The sequence below is a fragment of the Rhyacophila brunnea genome, unplaced genomic scaffold (genome assembly GCF_057557595.1).
Source record: "Rhyacophila brunnea isolate RB1 unplaced genomic scaffold, BYU_Rbru_1.0 scaffold_4, whole genome shotgun sequence".
Taxonomy (NCBI): Eukaryota; Metazoa; Arthropoda; class Insecta; order Trichoptera; family Rhyacophilidae; genus Rhyacophila; species Rhyacophila brunnea.
Window position 1 is genome coordinate 31,913,364 of NW_028233068.1, and position 20,394 is coordinate 31,933,757.

The 20,394-nt window shown below is 34.2% G+C and overlaps 1 protein-coding gene across 2 annotated transcripts in view; it reads right to left on the reverse strand.

The window, feature by feature from the left end:
• Window positions 1–20,394, reverse strand: part of LOC147067269 (large neutral amino acids transporter small subunit 1) — a 100,670-nt gene that overhangs the window by 14,193 nt on the left and 66,083 nt on the right. For both annotated transcript variants that reach the window (XM_085954841.1, XM_085954842.1), the window contains exons 7-8: window positions 8,544–8,637; window positions 965–1,237 (exon numbers count right to left, since the gene is read on the reverse strand). In XM_085954841.1, the coding sequence (XP_085810967.1) occupies window positions 965–1,237; window positions 8,544–8,637 (367 nt within the window). The remainder of the gene's footprint in view (window positions 1–964; window positions 1,238–8,543; window positions 8,638–20,394) is intronic.

Sequence of the window (20,394 nt, forward strand, 5' to 3'; positions counted from 1 at the left end):
AACGTGAAAGTCATGTCATATTATGTCATGCAATCTGGGATTTGATTTTGACAGCTGAACAGTGGACCACTCGTTGCTTGTGCAAAAATATATGCTCAGGCTTTATTAATCTAAAGATGGCGCTGGGTAAACTCAAGCCCACTATATAGTCAAACCGTGACACGAAGTAGTAAACTGGTAGTAGGGATTGCAATACCGGTAATCTGAAAACTGTAGTCCCGGTATTCATCAACATTAAAATATCGGTTTTAAAAAATCGAAATACCGGTATTTAGATTCCAGAGAAATTTGAAAAGAAAACTATAAGTACTTATCTAAAACGTTTGGTGAATCATCCGACAAAACTGAAATAATTACAAAATATTTTCAGGTTTCAGATGGAATATTTTTTTGAACTAGAATAGTTAAAAATGGGTTCGCGACTTTGTCGAAATTTGTCAATATACGTATACAAAATGCATTCATTCGACTTCGGTGTCTGGAAAAAAAATCTTTCATTTCGTGCGAAAAGCTGATGAAGTTTTAACGAATACCGGTATTTATATCTATCCGTACTTATTAAATATGAAATGCGTACCGAAATTGATGTTTTCATGCAGTATTCCAATCCCTAACCGGCAGGTAGTGCTAGTTATTAGTTATACTTTGAATGCAGTAAATGGTAAACAACATGTAGAAATTGATGATCGTTGCATATTGAAATCACTGCTAATAATTTTAACAAAATATTCAATCGAAAACCTTCATTTGCCGCATTGTAAATTGCAATTCATTGGCGCGGCCTGAATATAGTCAGCTTTGAATAAACCAGTGACAACGCACGTCAGATAAAAAATATGACAATATTTACCTGCTGATTTACCCAAATTTATGGGTTGTAGGGATAAAGAAGTCAACAATCAGCAAGGAAATATAAATAATCGTGGAAAACTATGTAAATATAAAACTGGGGAAAAGTCTTTACCGTGACGACGTGAGTAGAATTCCATTGACGGCTCCGAAAGTAGACATAGCGACAAAGACTGGGATCGTCCACGCCATGTAGCCGAAGAGTCGGTCAGCGAACGTGACGGCGACTGCCTCAGATCCAAGAACTTCATCGGGAGACAGTGTGGTGTAGAAGGCGACGTTGGCGAGGACGTAGACCACTGTCACCAAGGCGCAGGAAATGCCAATCGCTTTCGGAAGGTTCCTGACAGGGTCCTTCAGCTCTTCGATAATGAAGTTCAAGTAATTCCTTTATAAGAAATATTATGATAACGTTATTTTAATCAAGAAAGGACGGTAAAGAAGGAAGAAAACCACGCAAAGCATAATAGTACAATATACATGTTGGCCTAGAATAATAATTCTTTTTCTCTAATAATGAAAAATTCAAATGAAAACATTGGTTACTTTTATTCTTAAAAACAATACGCATATTATTTGGAATTCATGTTTTAATAGATCAGGCTGCTTGAGATGACTTTGGACACGTGGTTGCATGTAGGTCATGTAAATAAGAACCAATAATTCCCGAAGTTGACATGGCTGGACAAATCGTAACTCTTGCACAATGGGGTGGTCCATGGCCCCCACATCCTGAAGCGGGCCCCCAGGCTAGGATCTTTGACGGACCCCCGACCTATCGCTAAAGGTAAAGGCAGTGTGACGCTCTACAGTAGCGTTTTCTAAATTAATGGTGTACGCGGTAAAATTAATGTGTACCTAGATTTAGTGTTTTTTGTATATTTAAATTCATCTATTAGAATTATGGAGTTCTCGAGTATCGATACACAATCAAAAATGGATTAGGCAATACGAACTCATTCGTTTTTTGATACTTTTTTCGGTTCGAGAAGGCAGAAGGAAGAATCAACCTCATTGAGGTTGATTATATTGACACTCGAACACTGTGCAAATGGTAATGAACACGAAATGTTTCGCACAAACGTAGAACATGCATTACTGCCCCATAAAGTAATTCATAAATACTGAAATTCCTAAATTTTCAAAATCAGGCCAATGAACGGGCGCTGTCGGTATCCTTCTCACTCGACACGTTCTCAAGTTATACGAAAAATTCATTGTAAAATAAAGTGCATTTTATTCTTGGCCAACAACATGTATTTTGCCGCCAGACTTAATTTATAATATTATTATTACTTTATAATATTTTCTGCACCATAAAATAGGTTTTATTACTGAATGTTTTCACTTTGTATTCGTAATTTAATTACCTATTCAAACGGTTTATTGAAGGTATAATTTTATTTATGATTTGTTATTTACATTGACATTCAAAATAACAAACATAATATTATTACAAATATTACAATAATTGATTTAAATCGTCATGTAGGTTATAAATACAGTTTAATATAAGGAAACGTATTACAATGAGTAACGTGAACAAGGTCAATTACTAATTATTAATTCGGTGATGGTTCCTTTTAATACGTACGAAACTGACCAAATACAAAAAAATTGGTCCACAATTTTCCGATTTTTTTTTGTATGTAAGTACGCCTAAAATAATAATATGTTAATAGGTACATTCTTAGTTTCAGTTGAATTACTATGAAAACCTAATATCCATGGTCAAGTAAGAAAATTAGGTACCTACTGTTGTGATACGTTGACATAATTAAATTCGAAATTTTAGAAATAGGCAGTTACTTACGAACAGTTCTACTCTTTGTCTAATTAATGTACAGCACAATCACGTAGCACTCACGTAGGTAGTAGCTTTTATCGCGAGCTTTAAGACGAACTAAAAGCTGTCAAGAAACTGAATTTCAATTTGCAGCTTTGCCTTGAGTAGGCACATATACATTGAACAAAGAGTGAAACTATTTTTAGAAGGGCGGTTTACAGTGATTATTTCCGTAGGGCCCGCTCAGTTCTAAGGGCTTGCGCAGACAGAGCGCGGTCAGGCGGTCTGCGTTCCGCGTTCGGAGTTCGGCGTTCTTTGTACTGTATGGACTTCATACTGTATGGGTACACAGCCGGTGGTCAGACCGCGCCGGTCAATTGGAACGCTGGAGTTCTGGAGTTCTATGCCCGGAATTACAAAGAACGCCGTACCTCCGCTGAGCAGTCACACAACATAGAGCGAAACCACACGGGGGAGTGAGTACGCAACAGCGGTGCTTTCTCACTTCCACTCGCAGTCGGAATATAGCGGTCAAGCATTATGCAGCGCTTGTGTCAGTACAACGTTTGTAAACAAATGGAACGCTTATTGTTGACCGCCACCTGTCTGCTGTCCCTGAACGTTAGCGGTCAACGGTCGTTTGAACGCAGAACTCCGACCACTCTCTGTCTGCGCAAGCCCTAAACTCCTGAAACATTAGACCAACGAAATGTGAATAGACGCGCGAGTATTTTTATTGTAAATATCTCTAAATATATAAAAATCTCGTGTCACGATGTTTGTGGTTGAACTCCTCCGAAATGGCTCGACCGATTTTTATGATTTTTTTTATCTATACTTGTTAGGTATGAGAATAGGTCAACAAGTATATTTCATACCGCTAGGTGATTAGGGTATCTCTATCCAGAAAATTTTTCTTTGATTTTTTTGACAATTTTTTTTTTGTATTTTTTTTTATTATTTGGCATAAAAAAATACCTATAACCCCAAATTTTCACCCTCCTACCCCCACCCTCCCATTTTTAAATCGCGATTTTATTATTTTTGTATGAACAAATTTAACCGTCGTTCGTATTTCAAACAGAACGAAATTATTTATGTTGTTGAATGACAGATGGCGCTACGTCCGAGAAGAATTCAAGAGAAGCGTCGCGTCATTTTGACATTTCATTCGGCATATCACAACGCAGTGCGTGCAAAATTTTGTACGATTTATTTTAGTTTATCTATTTTTATGTGCGTGTATTACAGTGCACAATGCCAGCAAGACGCAAGGGGGGCCATTTGGGCCGTCGAACGAATAAAGCAACAAACATGCAAAATATTAGAGCAGAAAGAACAGACGAACAAATCCAACAAGATAACAAAAACGTGCGTGTAAGCATGTCGCAATTGCGTGCATCTCAATCACAAGAGGCATGAGCTGAACGAAATCAACAACGACAATTGGAACGGAGCCAAGCGCGCCGGTTCGTAGTTAACACACGCAGAGCAAATGACCGACAACGCCAACAAGTACATCGAACATTTACATTCGCTTCGTTCCTTCGTCTCGCATTCGAGTACGAGCCAGATATTGAATATTCCGCTCATCCGAAAGTGCTGATTGGTGCTATGGACAAAGAATGTCCTCATTGTCATGCGCTCAAATTCAAACATGAGTCAGCCGGGATGTGTTGCGCATCAGGAAAAGTGCAACTACCAGATATTGAGATACCACCAGAACCATTGAACGGCTTGCTCATCGGCACGGTTCCAGATTCAAACCTGTTCCTGAAGTCCATTCGCACATTCAATTCATGCTTCCAAATGACTTCGTCCGGAGCAACAGAAATAGTTCACAATACTGCGGCAAATGGTCAACAATATCATTCTACGTTCAAAATCAAAGGCCAAGTATACCACAAAGTAGGCTCATTGCTGCCAATGCCAAACGAACCACATACATTTTTACAAATCTACTTCATGGGCGCGGCGGCGGTGAGGACATCAATCATGTGGATGCACGTTGCGGCTACAATAGCCTCAATTCGCCTAATGCCAGGCGCATCGTCGGCAAACTGGACGCCCTATTGAATGAGCACAATGATTTATTGAAATTCTTCAAAGCACACATGCACGAATTGCCAAGTGACAATCACGCTATTGTCCTCAATCCTGATAAAACACCAGCTGGAGAGCACGTGCGTCGTTTCAATGCACCTGTTATTGACGACATTGCTGGAATCATGGTTGGCAACCGCACATCGACGCGAGAAATCGTGATTCGAAGAAGAAACAATAATCTGGAGTTCATCGCTGACACACACCGTTCATACGACGCTCTACAATATCCGCTAATTTTCTGTAAGGGACAAGATGGATATTGCATAAACATTAAACAACGAGATCCTGTCACAGGTAATTCATTCATTATGAACATCATTACTCATTTTGAATTGAGAAAATGAAAAGTTGGTGTTTTTTTTGTTTTTATCGGCGATCATCGTCTACAGCGCTCCATTCCTCTTTCTGTCATAGATCCCATCCTCACACACTTACGATACATTCGTTATTTTTTATTTAACAACCAAAATATTCACTAGAAATAATTTATATGGCAGAACAACGTTTGCCGGGTCAGCTAGTAATATTATATAAATCAAATCAAATGTAATTGCACCGCATGTAACATTTTTGCTATTTAAAATTTATTAATACGAGAAAGGGAATGAAATATGATTATTTACTAGATTGCAAGAGAAAATAATATGAAGTTTTTTTTCTAATTTATTCTAATTTCATTCAATCAAATCAATCAACCCTTAGTTAGATGACATGGATATCATACAGTGCCTCCAAGAATCAATGCCGGGTTTTTAAAACTGTTTCTTAAGTATAAGTTAGTATAGGTACGTATATCAGATTTTTTTAAATTTCCTTGAAGATACTTTTTTGTGGGCAATGAAATTTGATACTATCAAATCTATGGGTCACGTGAGTCACGTCTGATTAATCCATACGAGATTGCATAATATATTACTAGATAATACCTAGTAGTCATTTTCCCATAACAGTTATAATATTTCCGCTGGTATTTGATCCATTATTTCTGAATTATTTATTTTAAGGTTATTGCTGACATATTTAATTGAAACCTGAAATTATCTGACTAAAGAATACTATTGGATTTTAGTTTGTTAGATAAGTAGACATGTTTCCGTAAATTACTTCACGTTATAATCTTCAAGTTTCACATCCTTGTAATTCTTTCAGTAGGTAAGAAAATTAATTGCCTTAATTGTTTTCATAATGTTCTTAGATTGATTGCGTTTACTAACTTGTATCAAACCAATAGCTTAATACTTTGGACGCTGAAGACGCACCTGGCGCGTAATGACCAGGCAGCCGATCGATGTAATTAACGTGCATTTTAAAGGTGGTAATTAAAAATCATTCTCTAGTCAGCAGCGAATGAGCAATAATAGGTAATTAAAAAAATATTATGAATATTTCACGGCGCTCCTGCAAGCCACTCGCGCAGCACACTTTGCTAACTCTAGGTATGGTGTACCCGTAAATACTCTTGAAATTGTGAATAATTCAGTATTTTGTAAAAATCATCATCAACAATAGTTCTTCGCGTTGATGAGGCTTGATGATAAGATTTAATGAAAAAAAATCAAACAAAAGAAATCGGTACATGATGTATTGTCACAACATGTCATGTTCGTTAAGCCTCAATTAAATTGAGCTTCTTTACGAGCTGTTTATTGGCGAATTTAAAAGCGGGCGATTCAGCTACTGCGATTTGATGATTACACACAAAACTTTCCATTCGCTGAGAAGCCACAAGCCAGCGACTATTTTGACGGAACGTAGTTCGTTTTTTTACCGGGAGGTTGGTACTGCGCTCTACTGCGCAGACGCAGTAGGCCCACACGCCGGCGTGTAACGTGTAAAGTTGACCGGCTTTCAACTTTTCTCGGTAGAGTGTTTACAACCTGCTTACTAGCTTATTCGATGATTACACTAGGCGACTTTACAGGCAGATTGTAAATTCGCCAATAAACAGCTCGTAAAGAAGCTCAATGTAATTGAGGCTTTTTACCCAAATTTTTCAGTAAATAAATTATGAAGTGTTTTAATACCAAAGGTAAGTAACTCCACAATTAAACCGATTTATTTAGAGGCACCTATGAGTAAATATGAGTTGATCTCTCGATCAGGTAGGCAGTACAAAATGGAAACGAAATGATTCCAAGTTCAAGTTTATTTAAATAATATGGAACGCATTGTGAATTGCATTGCTTGAACAAGTTATGTATGAATGTATGCAATTATAATATTATCAACTAGGTATAACAAGCTTACGAAATCGCTGTATCGAATATTGTACCATACGATATTTGCTGTGACCATTTAATTGGTCATAGTAATTTATACCGCAGCTGTAGCGTAGTAATTGATTATTTAATTTCTCATTGATTCTTATACACGTGCTATAGATAAAGCCATCTAAAAATCATCTTATTCTCTTATTCGTAGAGTTCCGAAACTGTGAATACCTAATACCATTATTATATTGACCTCACTTCCTTTATATTAAAAAAAACACGATTCTAAATCGATAGTCGATGGCAAAGTTGGTTAAATTCACAGCCACTGTATATGTACACATGGTTGTAGAGTCGTGATGATTGGTTAAAAGGGGGATTATCTGTTTACATTAATTATATTTGGAACCGGTTTGTGAAAAACCCGTGAAGTGATTTATTCCATTCGTTTTTTCATCCTTACAAACGACTACTATAATATAATCCTCGATACTTTACACTTTACAGTACCGATAATAGTAAAAAAAAAACATTGTTGTCACCAGGAATGGATCTATTAAATAAGTATTAATGAATTATTTTGGAGTATAAAATAAGCAGGCATAATTGTTAGGATCACGTCGGATGATCAGGATAATTAAAACAGTTTTTAGGGGTTAGCTTTGTTTGTCACAAGTAGGGATTCCAATCCCGGGATCCCGAGCTAATTTCGATACCGATGAATCCCGGAATTGATAAACATAATCCCGAAACTTTCGGGATTGATTTTTTTATCAATTTTTATGGAAAATAAAATATAACAGAAAAAATACTTTTAATAACAAATAACTACATTAGAAATAAACTGAGTTTGAATGAAGTTTGATTTATATCCATGTGTAAGTTGCCGATTTATTTTATTTTTTTACATAAATTAATAAAAATGAGAAAGATTGGAAAAAAACAATGCTTCGCACTTTTAACAAAGTAATTCCACCATGATCTCATACGTTTTACGGCAGTTTTATATTTGGCTGACTGATTAAATTTATGAAGCGAAAAGGCCATAAGTACACCGTGATTTTCTTAACTATTTTAAATCTCGCTAACCCATTCATTAAGTCTTTACTATCAGAAACAACAATCTCATATTAAATTCACATTATTATTTATATAACAATATTATTTACTCCATTAAACTTATGTATTTCCAAGATTAAAGTATACAATATTAACAATAAATTCAGATACTATATATAGATACTAATACTAAATTTTTTTGACCGATTTTATCAATGTTATTTGTAAATATAACAATTTTATATTAACAATGGAAAAAATGCCAATCCCGAGACCAGTCCCGGGATCCCGGGATTGTCAAATTGTAATCCCGAAATCCCGGGATCAGAATTTTGGCTCGGGATTGGATTCCCTAGTCACAAGAGTAGGATTACACTTTATTTAATTGACCATAAACAATAAATAAATGTATGGCTGGTCAGTGAATAATAAGTTTGGCTATATTATAATAGTATTTCAACAATAATAATAAAAAATTCTAACATGAGAGTCTATTTCAATATTCCTATAATTATTTTTCAAAAAATACTCACCATCCATTGTAGGCGAACAATCCAGAGTAAAAAGAAAGCGATAGAGATGTCACTTCATACTTTGTGTTTTCAAACGTAAAATGCTCGTAGTGTCCTGCGAAAAGTAAAACAATTTTCATTAATTCAAGTTAAATTCAATTATAAGAACCTACCTATTTACTCCAATATTATTATTGCTTTACAGTGGTTACAGTGATTTTCAATCCTTTTTCTTCGGAAATATACGAGTACATATTATTATGTCTGCATACATTATAATAGGTAGTTTGTATATCTTTTGATCCATTCCTACAAACATTATTATAATATGAAATAAAATGTGATGGTTTATAATTCACGCGCAAACGTGTGGGTGTGAGAAGATTTTTGATAATTATTGACAATTAAATGATAATCAACGCGTAATAGCGCCTGTACATGTGCATGGATTTAAGTTTAGTGTGTATTTTAAACTATCGCAATAATTCACGGGGATTTATTCCGTTGGATTTCTTCATACATCTCAAAACGGTCGCAAGCTGTTGCAATTAAAGGATTCGTCTCCAGTTTTATACACATTCCATCTGGAGTACCGCGGGGGTCCCACCTTGGTCCCTTATTATTCATCTTATATATTAATGACATGAGCACCTGTTTTCTTAACTCACAATTTTCCATCTATGCAGATGACACAAAAATATATAAAAATATCTCTTCAGTCGATGATTGTATTGAGTTAAAATCTGACTTAGATAGACTGTATAGATACTGTCAACTGAATCACTTTTATCTAAACGTCAACAAATGCTCGTCAATAACATTCTCCAGAAGTATGAACCCCATCAACACAGAATACAAACTAGGAGTCGAACCCTTGAAACGCAGCTCAAAAATACGTGACCTGGGTGTTATAATGGATAATAAGATGAATTTTAACGCTCATATCAATGAAACTATCAATAAAGCATTAAAATTACTAGGTTTTATCCTTCGGATCTCTAAACCATTCAGATCACCTGATGTTCTGAAGGTTCTTTACTTCTCTTATGTTAGATCCTTAGTTGAGTATGCCTCTGTCATGTGGAATCCACAGTACGTTACTTATATAAATCGGCTCGAAGCGGTGCAAAAGCGATTTCGCAAGCACGTTAATTGTAAAGCCTACTATTATGATTTATCTAATTCTATTTCGACCGCTGCAACTTTTATGCTAGGTACCATCTTTGGAAAGTCGACGTTCTATATCTGATCAATATTTTTATTTTAAAATTATCAATGGTTTTGTTGACTCGCCAAACCTACTCGAAAGGGTGGGTTTCCATTGTCCATCAAGATTTACGCGAAACCAAACTTTGTACCATATCAGTCGTAGCGGTTCTAATTATGCACAAAACTCCTTTATTCGGCGCTCTTGTTTAAATTATAATATGTATTTCTCCACCGTTGATCCTTTTAATAATTCACCTGTTTCATTTAAACATGCTATCTCCAAAATTTTGTAAAAATAGATATATAATGTATTTTTTATGTTACTTTTTTATTTTTCTTTTTTATCTTTTGTATATCATTTAATTATTCATTATTCTTCCTCATTTTTCTCATGTAATCTTCTTATGTAATTTCTTTATATTTATGTTATTTGTACTCTCTATCTTGTTAGGCTTAACTATATTATAATGTATATATGGAAACTTTGCTGGTTGCAATTAACTTTTTATTATTATATTTTAAATTTCTGTACTCAATATGTAATTGTTTGTTTTCCTTATAAAATGAAAAAAATAACAGTTTACACGTAAAAGTGCTGACCGTCTCTCCAATATCATTCTTCAAATGTAAGCGAGACGCGATGTTGTTGTTGTATGGTGCTATTTGACTGGTTCAGACAAATTCGGATAGGTTCGTAGATAATCGGTAAACGTCAAAATTTTTTGTGCGGTATAGTTCCTATTGCTTCCGGCAGGTTCGCCACTATCGTTCTACTACTATTTATGAACCAAATTTTTGCATGAAAATGCAGAAGCTTCTGAACTTTTTTGAGCCATGCATGCAATCTAGCAACTTGCACGATAATACTTGTATACACGTGCATTTTCCTGTTATGGCCGTGATAATACATACAACTGTCAGCAATATATCCGTGCACGTTTAAACCGGGTACAAATTTTTATTTTGTGATTATATTAATGTTTTCTCACGTAGCAGCGGTAAGGTCACAGGTTAATAAATTACTACAAAAGGGGGTTGCAGAACGAAAAGCTGTACTAGGGATAAAGTGCCAAGCCAACATGAGTGCTATAGCAAAAATGAATTATGCATTGGGATCAGCGCCATCTTTAGATTAATAAAGCCTGAGCATATCTTTTTGCACAAGCAACGAGTGGTCCACTGTTCAGCTGTCAAAATCAGATCCCAGATTGCTTGACATATTATTGATTTGCCCTTTCACGTTTCAAATTGAATTAAGTATAAAAAAATCTCAAATCAAATATATTAACAAATTATAAATAATATACATTCTTGTTATTCATCAGCTGTCAAAGTCAGACTAGTGCTTCACACAACCGGTGGTAATATCGATTTCCAAAAAAAAAAAATGTACCATTGATCTGCATTACATTTGTAGAAGGTGTGTTAATGCTAGTGTTATTATTCATCATGTAACTCAGCGATTTCCAAACTAGGAGGCGCGGACTGTTGCAAAGGGAGGCGCGAACTGTTTAACACAATTAATGTAGCCACAGGTTTGCAGTTTGCAAATACATAGTTCATAAAACGGCCGTCAGTTATAATTACATAAAAAACAGTCCCATAAAAGGCTGTTTGCCAACCTGTCTGAAAATATGGAGACTAATTTTATAATACATACCTCACATCTATACTATTGTGAAGCGCGCTGGCTATCTCGTGAAAAAATTAAATAAAAGGGTCAAACCATAATGTTTAAATTTTAGGCAAATTTCTTTAGGAACGATAATTTTGTTGTAATTTATTTTTATTTTATTTTTTTATTAATTTATTGTTGTTACTAACTATTTGGTTGAAATTTAAAAAAAAATAAGTGGATAAATCGATGCAAGGACCACTAACAAACTCACTGATTTAAAAAGACAAAGTCAAGGCATTCATAAAAAATTGTAGCTTTGGAAATCAAAATTACAAAAAAATAAGTTCGCCACGTGTTTCCAATTTTAAATGATTTCTGCGCCAGATATATTGAAGCAAACAAAAATCTATTTACTGAGTTCTTGGTAAGTTTGCTAATGCACTTTTCACATTATTTTATTTATAGTATAAAAAGTTGCTTGCGGCGCAGCTTTGTTTCAAGACTATTAAATATTTTAAATATGTGGTTGTGCGTTGCAATTTGATGTGATACATATATGATGAGTGATATACTTAAATGATAACTCGCGTGTATAATTTAGGAAATACTACATTAGAGCACCACATTACCCTTAACCTCAGCGATAGGTAGGTGGGCCTACCAAAGATCCTAGCCTGGGGGCCCGGTTCAGGGTGTGGGGCCCATGATAGAATCCATTTGTCAATGAACGATGATGAATTTGGATTGACTACTATTGAAATTGATTGTGCTAAGAAACAAGCACATTCGTTGCATGAACAACAAATTAATTTAAAAATGAATATAATAGGTATAAGTAGTAAAACTTATTTTTATATAAGTATTTTTTTTCATTTTTGTATTATTAGTAGATACATTGTTGAGTATTTAAAAAGGTGTCTGTACTATTTAATGAAATAAAGGGGGGGAGGCGCCAAGATTATATTTTTTTAAAAAGAAGGCGTAGTAACATAAAGTTTGGAAGCCACTGATGTAACTGATCTATTCAAATCAAACCATTCCCTGTGTAAACAAGACAGACGCGTCAGTATGAGCACTTTATAGAAAAATGACAGGCAATGACAAGTCATCCTTAGACAACAATGGGAGGGGCGGAAAAAGTAGGACCAGTCGTTGTGAATGTATCGGCTTTCTACTTGAGTCGGCAATGATTGGGATACATTGTTTAGAATGTCATCTGCAATGAACCCAAAGCGCATCGGCAAGAGTTTTACCTGTTTTTGGCAGTGTAATTAAAGGCAGTTAATACGAACTTATAGCGAAATTAATATAATTAAGTATCTATTCAAATTGATCTCCTGTAAAGTTGCCCATTGTAGGGGTCGTCAATGATAATGATTTAATCAATTTAATGGAAGATTGAGTATGTACATAATATTATTATATGATTAGATTAGATGCTTATATTTTTTGTGAAATTTGTAGAAGTAATATGTACCTACTAGAATTTTTTTATATACAAATACATTCAAAGACTACGTGGTACATTTTGTTATCCTACTAACACTGGAACCCCCCCCCTCCCTTGGAACGGAAAACATTCTAATTATTTAGGTTAAATGGATATTAGTTCTTCATGACTGAGGATCGTGACTCGATGATTTGGCGATTACGACACAATAGGACAGTGGCCACTGGAAGACCCGCGACACTCATGAAGTGATGCAACCATCTGGAGCATCCAATGTTTGCTTTTGTATTCTGATGCGGTATATCTAAACAACAACACAGCACTGACGACACAAACAGACACTAACGTTCATTTGTTAACCCCATCTGCACGCGACAGGTCGCAATAACTCGTAGGTGAAAACCACTAATTATACCTTCGTACCAAGTGTTTATCGCTAGATATAAAGTGCGTATCTGGATATGAAGCATGTATCAGGAAAAGTGCGGTATTCCGCGGTTGACACGGCCACGCGCATAACCACTTGCTAAAACTTTAGTTAAACCTGCAGACCAGCAGACTCAAAGTGCGGAGTGTCTGGGTATGACGAATGTAGCCGGGAAATTGCGATGGTCTGTGGTTGAAGCGGGGTAAATGTGGAAGTTAGTGGCATCTGCTGATGCATGCATCATCGTCGAGTTGGCTAAGGTTGACTCAGCTGAAGGGATGCGCCGCGAGACTATGACTCCTGTGGTTGGATGGATTGAAAGAGTACCTTCAGATTCTCGTCGTCTTCAACTGGGGAAGAAATTGTGGATAACGATTTGATGCCACCCCCGGCTTTGGTGCCATTAACAAAAATGGATTGCTTAATAATATGTACCTATTTATTATATTATTTGAATAAAATTTAATTCATATTTTATTATTATCCTCCATTGACGATATATTCAGTAGGTATGTACTATGTACCTACCTACCGACTTGATCTTTCTCAAAGTATATTATTATCTTTCATTCATGCTCCTGAGACGGAGTATGTCCCTTGGATGACAAAGTGATTTTATTTAATAATGTAATCACAAATGCTTTTATTCGTCCCATTATACTTTCATTAAGTAGGCTGGAAGCCATTCGACGTTCCTTGATTCGTCTGCAATTGACATAATATGACATTGTAGATGACGATTTGTTAGACGTTAGAGTATAACAGAAACGTCTGCCTGGCAGACCCGCTCCAAGATACACGGCTGCCCTCGTGCGAAATCCCAACCACCCCAGTCTTATCGATAAAAATCCATAATATTTATAAAAAAATGCGATTAAATACTTTTTCGTAAAGAAATTTAAGCAGAAAACAACATTGCTTAGTATGAAAATTACGTTAGTCGATATAACTGTATTTTACAACGATTGTATGGCTCGTATTCTTGTTTGTCCGGTGGTTGTTTGTCCAGTACAAATCTTGTAATCGATTCTGTTTTGTATGGAAAGTTATTTCAGAAAAATTCATAAAAAGTAAAAGACTATTATTGGTTGCTAAGAGGGTGGTCCTAGCAACTAAATTATTAATATATACGTGCATAAATGAAATGTCAAAATGACTTTTCAGTATACTTACTACATTTGTTTGTTTGGTTGTTTTTTATTTACTTCATATCAAGTACAAGTTTGAGCATATTCAGCATAATAATTAAACAGAAAATTTAAAAACGTTGTATATAAAAAGTTCTTTTTATCTTGTAATTATTTTAGATATTAAAATGTCTAAATTCTAATGGATTTAAGTTGTTTACTATTCCATTTCAGGGACTCAAATTGAATAGTACAAAACTTAAATACATTTGAATTTAAATTCAAATTCCATCAAGTACCTTCGCTCGATAGTATTACTATTAAAATATCTAATGAATATAGCGGACCGGGTGGTAACGTATCCGCTTGGTAGGTCGAGGGACTCGGGTTAAAATCACGGGTTTGGTAAAATTCACGGGTTTGGCAAAATTCACATATTGTTTTGTGCATAGATCTAGGTTAAGCATGTGGCTAATATACATTTCTCGTACAATAATGTTACGAGAAGTTTATGTGACTATGATCTACGTCAAATTGTAGAGCCAATTAAAGAAAATATATACTTACTACAATTTGGAATTTGGATAATACAGATGTGTAACGTTTGGCACATAGTTTTACAGCAGTTTTGTACATTTTATGTAAAAAGCAGTCGAATTGTAGGATATCTTTGTAACAGGCGGTGATTTAATTAACAAATACAAAAGTAATCGATCCTTTGGCAGTCTTTTATTCGACCACTCGCATGTAACCTACATCCTGAATTACATGCATAATGATAGACAACGAAAGGAGTGAATGAGCCAAAAAAACAAGGGTATGCATCTATGTGATATAATAGAGTTTGTAAAAAACCCCAAATAGAAAAAGGCTGGACACATACTTCTAAAAAAGAGATAATCTCTAAACAAATCTAGCCATCCAGTGGCCCCTACGTGGTAGCGATAGATCGTAAAAAAATGATAAGACTTCGTTGTATCTGGAACTGCAGCAGTGACGTCCCTAGACAAAATGCCGCCTCTAGACAGTGCCAAAATGCCGCCACATTTTTTTGACTCCTATATATAAGAAATGTGTTGTATGGATACACTACTAACAATATATATACCACTAAATCTAATTTAAATGCCATTTCTGCTTCAATAGACAATATTGCGAGTCTACGGTTTCAGATAGGTAGATACATTTAAAAATACACTAGACAACTTCCAAAACTCGCGAGTGACTGGCAAACATATTTGGATAAATTTAAAATTAGGTATGCACGTGTCATTGCTGTTCACCAAGAACGTGACGTCCAAGGACAAAGGAAGTAAACTAGAGATCGCGAACCCGACAAAAAAATCCTGTTAAACTTTTATGGTCCTAATTAATACATTTTGTTTCCAACCAGTGAGCTGATTTTTTTTAATGGAAAGATATTTCCGTTATTACTAAGCTTAAGCAGCTATTTCTATATTATATACCTAGTGATTCTCTAATTTCCTTTATTTTGTTAACTGTCAATTCATGGTGGAACTGCATTGTATTGTTGTTTTTATTTAATAAAACGCAATTTTTTTTTATATAGTACTTATTCCACTTTTAATAGTGTAGAGTTTTAATAGAGTAGTTAAAAGTGGAATAAGTACTATATAAAAAAAATTGCGTTTTATTAAATAAAAACAACAATACTAGTGATTCTCCTCAATTTCCGCCCTTTGGGTATCTGCCGCCCCAAGCGACGCTCAATCTGCCTACCCCAACGGGACTTCACTGAACTGCAGAGCCGAGAAAAATGGAATCAGCTTAGAGAAGTATTCATCCAGCGATATATAGATCCAGGCTGAAGATGATAATTATAATATAAGAAGGATTGTATATAAACTCACGAAGATCTTTGTTATCTGTCCACGTTCACCGAATAAGCGCCGTGTCTGTCCTCATTGGAAATGCGAATTAACGCATCGGCCAGAGCCGACATTGTACGTAAATCAATAAGGGGAACAGAATGGCATAATATGTTATGTATGTGGGAAAATGCGACGCAGAATTGGATTGTTCGGATGCGTTCGTTGAATTAGATCTCTCTCTGCAATTCTATCCGCCTCAACAGAACGCAGTCTCGCAAATTTTATTCCAGCAACGATAGCAAACGGTGGAGTTTTTTTTTTAAACCTTTCTTTACTATGTAATAAACTCAGTTTAATCCTGTACTGTCCACACGGCGATACCAATATTACTCTACTAGTTTCATGATAAGACAGTTTTAAAAAAATGTAAATGAATTTAGTTACTGCTTTGAAAACGATTTTAAACATTATCAACAATTGTTTACTCTGCCTCCGAACAAATTCTTTAAATACAACTCCACTATAACTCTAATAAATATTTATATCACAAGGAATGATTTTTAATGACGTGTTTCTACATGTACACAGTTACGCACGTATGAAATTTCAAAGGTTAGTCTAAAATTTTGTGAACTCCAAATTTGAAGGTTAAAAACATTAAATTAACATGAAGCTGTCCCAATAATTTTAGATTGCATATTTACAATATTTTAATATTAACTAGGTATCGTTCAATTACAACATTAAATTCAATTATGTGTTATATTATGTTGATTAAACGTTTGGAATTTGGATTAACATTTTGGAAACGTACTAAATTTATGTTAAGTAGGTACCTATTCTTTTTTTATATATTAAAACTATTCTAATAAAAAACGCTACTTTTGACAGCAACAAAAAAATCCGTAATTTGAGATTTCAGTTTTTTCAATTCCGGAATTTGAAAAATCATAGATTTTTTAGCCGAACGAGTTTTATCAATAATTAAGCTAGTTGTTATTTTTTTCTATGATATTTTTTAAATGTACGCTTTTGAAGTTGATTCAAATTAGGTAGGTCCTTATATGTTCAACGAAGAAAGCTACATTCTTATATATACTTAATTCAAATAAAAAAAATAATATTAAATTTGACAAATTAATAAAATAGATTTAACAAAAAATATAATAATTATATACCTAGATGGATTCGAATCCTGGAAACATCGATCGGGTAACCAGCATGGCAAAAAAATGTTTATCCTAATTTGTAAACAACAAACATTGAATAGAATCACTACAAGTTATTCAAAGACTTTCTGAGAGTTCATACAATTATTTAAATTGGCTGTTATATAGATAGTAAAGTGTTGCCGCCTTTTTATTACGTTTGCTGTTATTTTGAAGTCTAGTCGGTGATTGTAGACATTCAAAAAAATATAATGAGACTGCTATTTGTATATTATATTATTAAGCTACTCCCTAGCGGTGGATTATAATAATAATATGATCTCGACTAAGTAAGCGGCAGTGATAACAATCATATTAAATTAATACATACATACCCCTTACATTTGTTGGTACAATTTTTCAAGATATTTCCTAACGAATACGCTGTTCCTGAGAGAAAATGTTTCAGAATCCGCTAACAGATAGCTGCCGTCTTTATATTTTTTTCATTTAGTTTTATACTCGTTTATTATGATAGTACGTAGATACCTATAAACTTTTAAATGGAATGAATGTCCATCATTTTATATAGTACCTACGTACCTATATCAAAAGGGGTTCGTAATGTTGAAAATTTGTTTTTTTTTTTTTAAATATTTGCGTAGCGTTTGACCATGCTGTATGCATGTGAGTATGCTGAGATCATTGATTTAAAAAATACTTGAACATTATGTATTCATTGAAATCTTTCTGAAAAGACGATCGATCTATATATTATTATACCTGGGTGCTATTATTTACCTTTTGACAATATAATTTAATTTGAGAGTTGTTATTAATAACTATATAATTTGATGTACAAATCGGTGGTGTTTGGGCATAATATTATAAATATACTTAACTATTTTTTTGGGAATTTTAAGTTAAGAGTAAAAATTGGGTCACTACCTAGGGGCGGCAGGTTATATGAAAGTATGGTGAAGCAGGCAAGTATGGTGAAAAAGTACGGCGAGACAGGCTGGTAATCAATTTGCGGCAAAATTTCCACGTTAAAGTAATATTATATGGGTACGATATAATGACCAAAGTAAATCCTCCATGATGCCCTGCATTTTTTTGTCGGCTATTCGTCGCTATAGGATTTGTTTCCCGAATATCCATTTTTGTCGAAATCGACATTTTAATGCAGTTCAATTTCTTTTATCGAACTCTACCGAAATCATTTATAAAAACAATATATTTTTATCTAGGAACAGAGATATTTTTTTAAAAAACCCGAATACGCCATGTTAAGTTACAATTACTCCGTGGTGTTCTCCCGAATGTCCAACTATTCGTACCTGAATATCCAAGTTAATTTAGGTCGAAATATATCTCTGGCTGAGTGTTTATTTCCCGAATATGACTCGCATATATGAATATGAAGCCAATCAAACCGCGCTCACGCCGTGCATCTCGCTCCCACATTCACGCTGTCTAGCTCTAAAATAATCACGCCCACTTTCATATTTTTCGGCCGTCCGGAGACTTCTTTCAAAGTTCGTCTTATTGATATTGTTTTTAACGTTTCTATTGTTTTAATAGTGAATTCATCAAATTTGAAGAGATCATTCATAGCTGATACATCACCAGTTTGCCCTGAACTTACAGTAGAGTTGTGGAAGTGAGTATTTTAACCTAAATAACTGCATTTTGTTTTGATAAATGACACAAAATCCCAACGGTTATATGAATTCTACAGTATGACCTGGCAACTACTATGACGTAAAAAATAATTATTATTTCAAATTATTATTAATCAAACATTGTTTGTCTTTATTTTACTTTTAATCTAGGTATTTCTATGAAAATAAAGGCGATGCTTTTATTTATTCTTGAATGCGCTGATAGTTAATTTAATCTAATATGTATGTTAGTAACTATTTATTTGGTGGATATTATATACTTAGGATATTCGTACCTACCTAATATTAGCAGCCAATGGTAATTAATTTATACATGCTATTATTTTGTGTTGTTATTCCTTACAATAGTAAATATATAATATTTATTTGGTGGTTTGTAATAAGTTTAATTGTCAATTATAGAAAAATATAGATATAATAATATACAGATATATATAAATGGATTTTTTTTTTTTTTGGAAAAAGTATTAATATAAAATTGTTAGCAAGTACGAGTAAGTACCATCATAAAAAATTGGAGAAATGACCGTGACGTCGGTTAGTAATTGAAGTAGTAGATACCTTATAATATTTTTTCAGAAGTGATTTAAAAAATTATGAAAGTATGTTCAATTATTAGAATGGTACATTCTTAAATCTTGTGAATTATTCGTTCAATAAAAAAATAGTTAATTACTTAAAAACTATTTTATTACTTAATCCGAAAAAAACCGAAAAAGCGATTGCCGCATGTTATTATTACATACGAACTTGGGTAATTACGATCATTAAGTATTTAAATAGTAGAGGTAATTATTAACAATTATCGTGTAAATAAATATAACATTTGAGGCGCGTACTTTTTGACCACTCAGTAATCTGTGGGCCGTGCAGCAATACGCTACGGTCTTAAATCCCGAACGTCCATGTTTTGTCCCGAATATCCATTATTCTGAGAGAGCGCTAAATATTTCCCGAATATCCACAGTGAGTACTTGTAAATAAAACGAATTTTCTGTGCATTTAATGATTTATACCAGTATATTATTCTTGGAGTCTATTCTTAGATAATGTTGCAATCATACAGTATAGAAAGAATGATTGATACATCTACTGATATTAAAATATACGACAATGAAATTTGTTTTTCGTCTCCTGTAAAATTGACATTTAGTCTATTCGGGAAACAAATCCTATAGCGACGTATTGTTGGCTTGCTTCATTCAGTGGTATGAGAAATCCGATTCCTTGCCCCTCTTTTTATTTAATACCTCTATGGTTACTACAGTATTATCTTCCATTTAGTAATAACCCGATATCTATATTTTATTTGAAATGCTCAAAACGCTATGGTAATATTATTATGATATGTAAACAAACACAGCGGTTAATTTGGT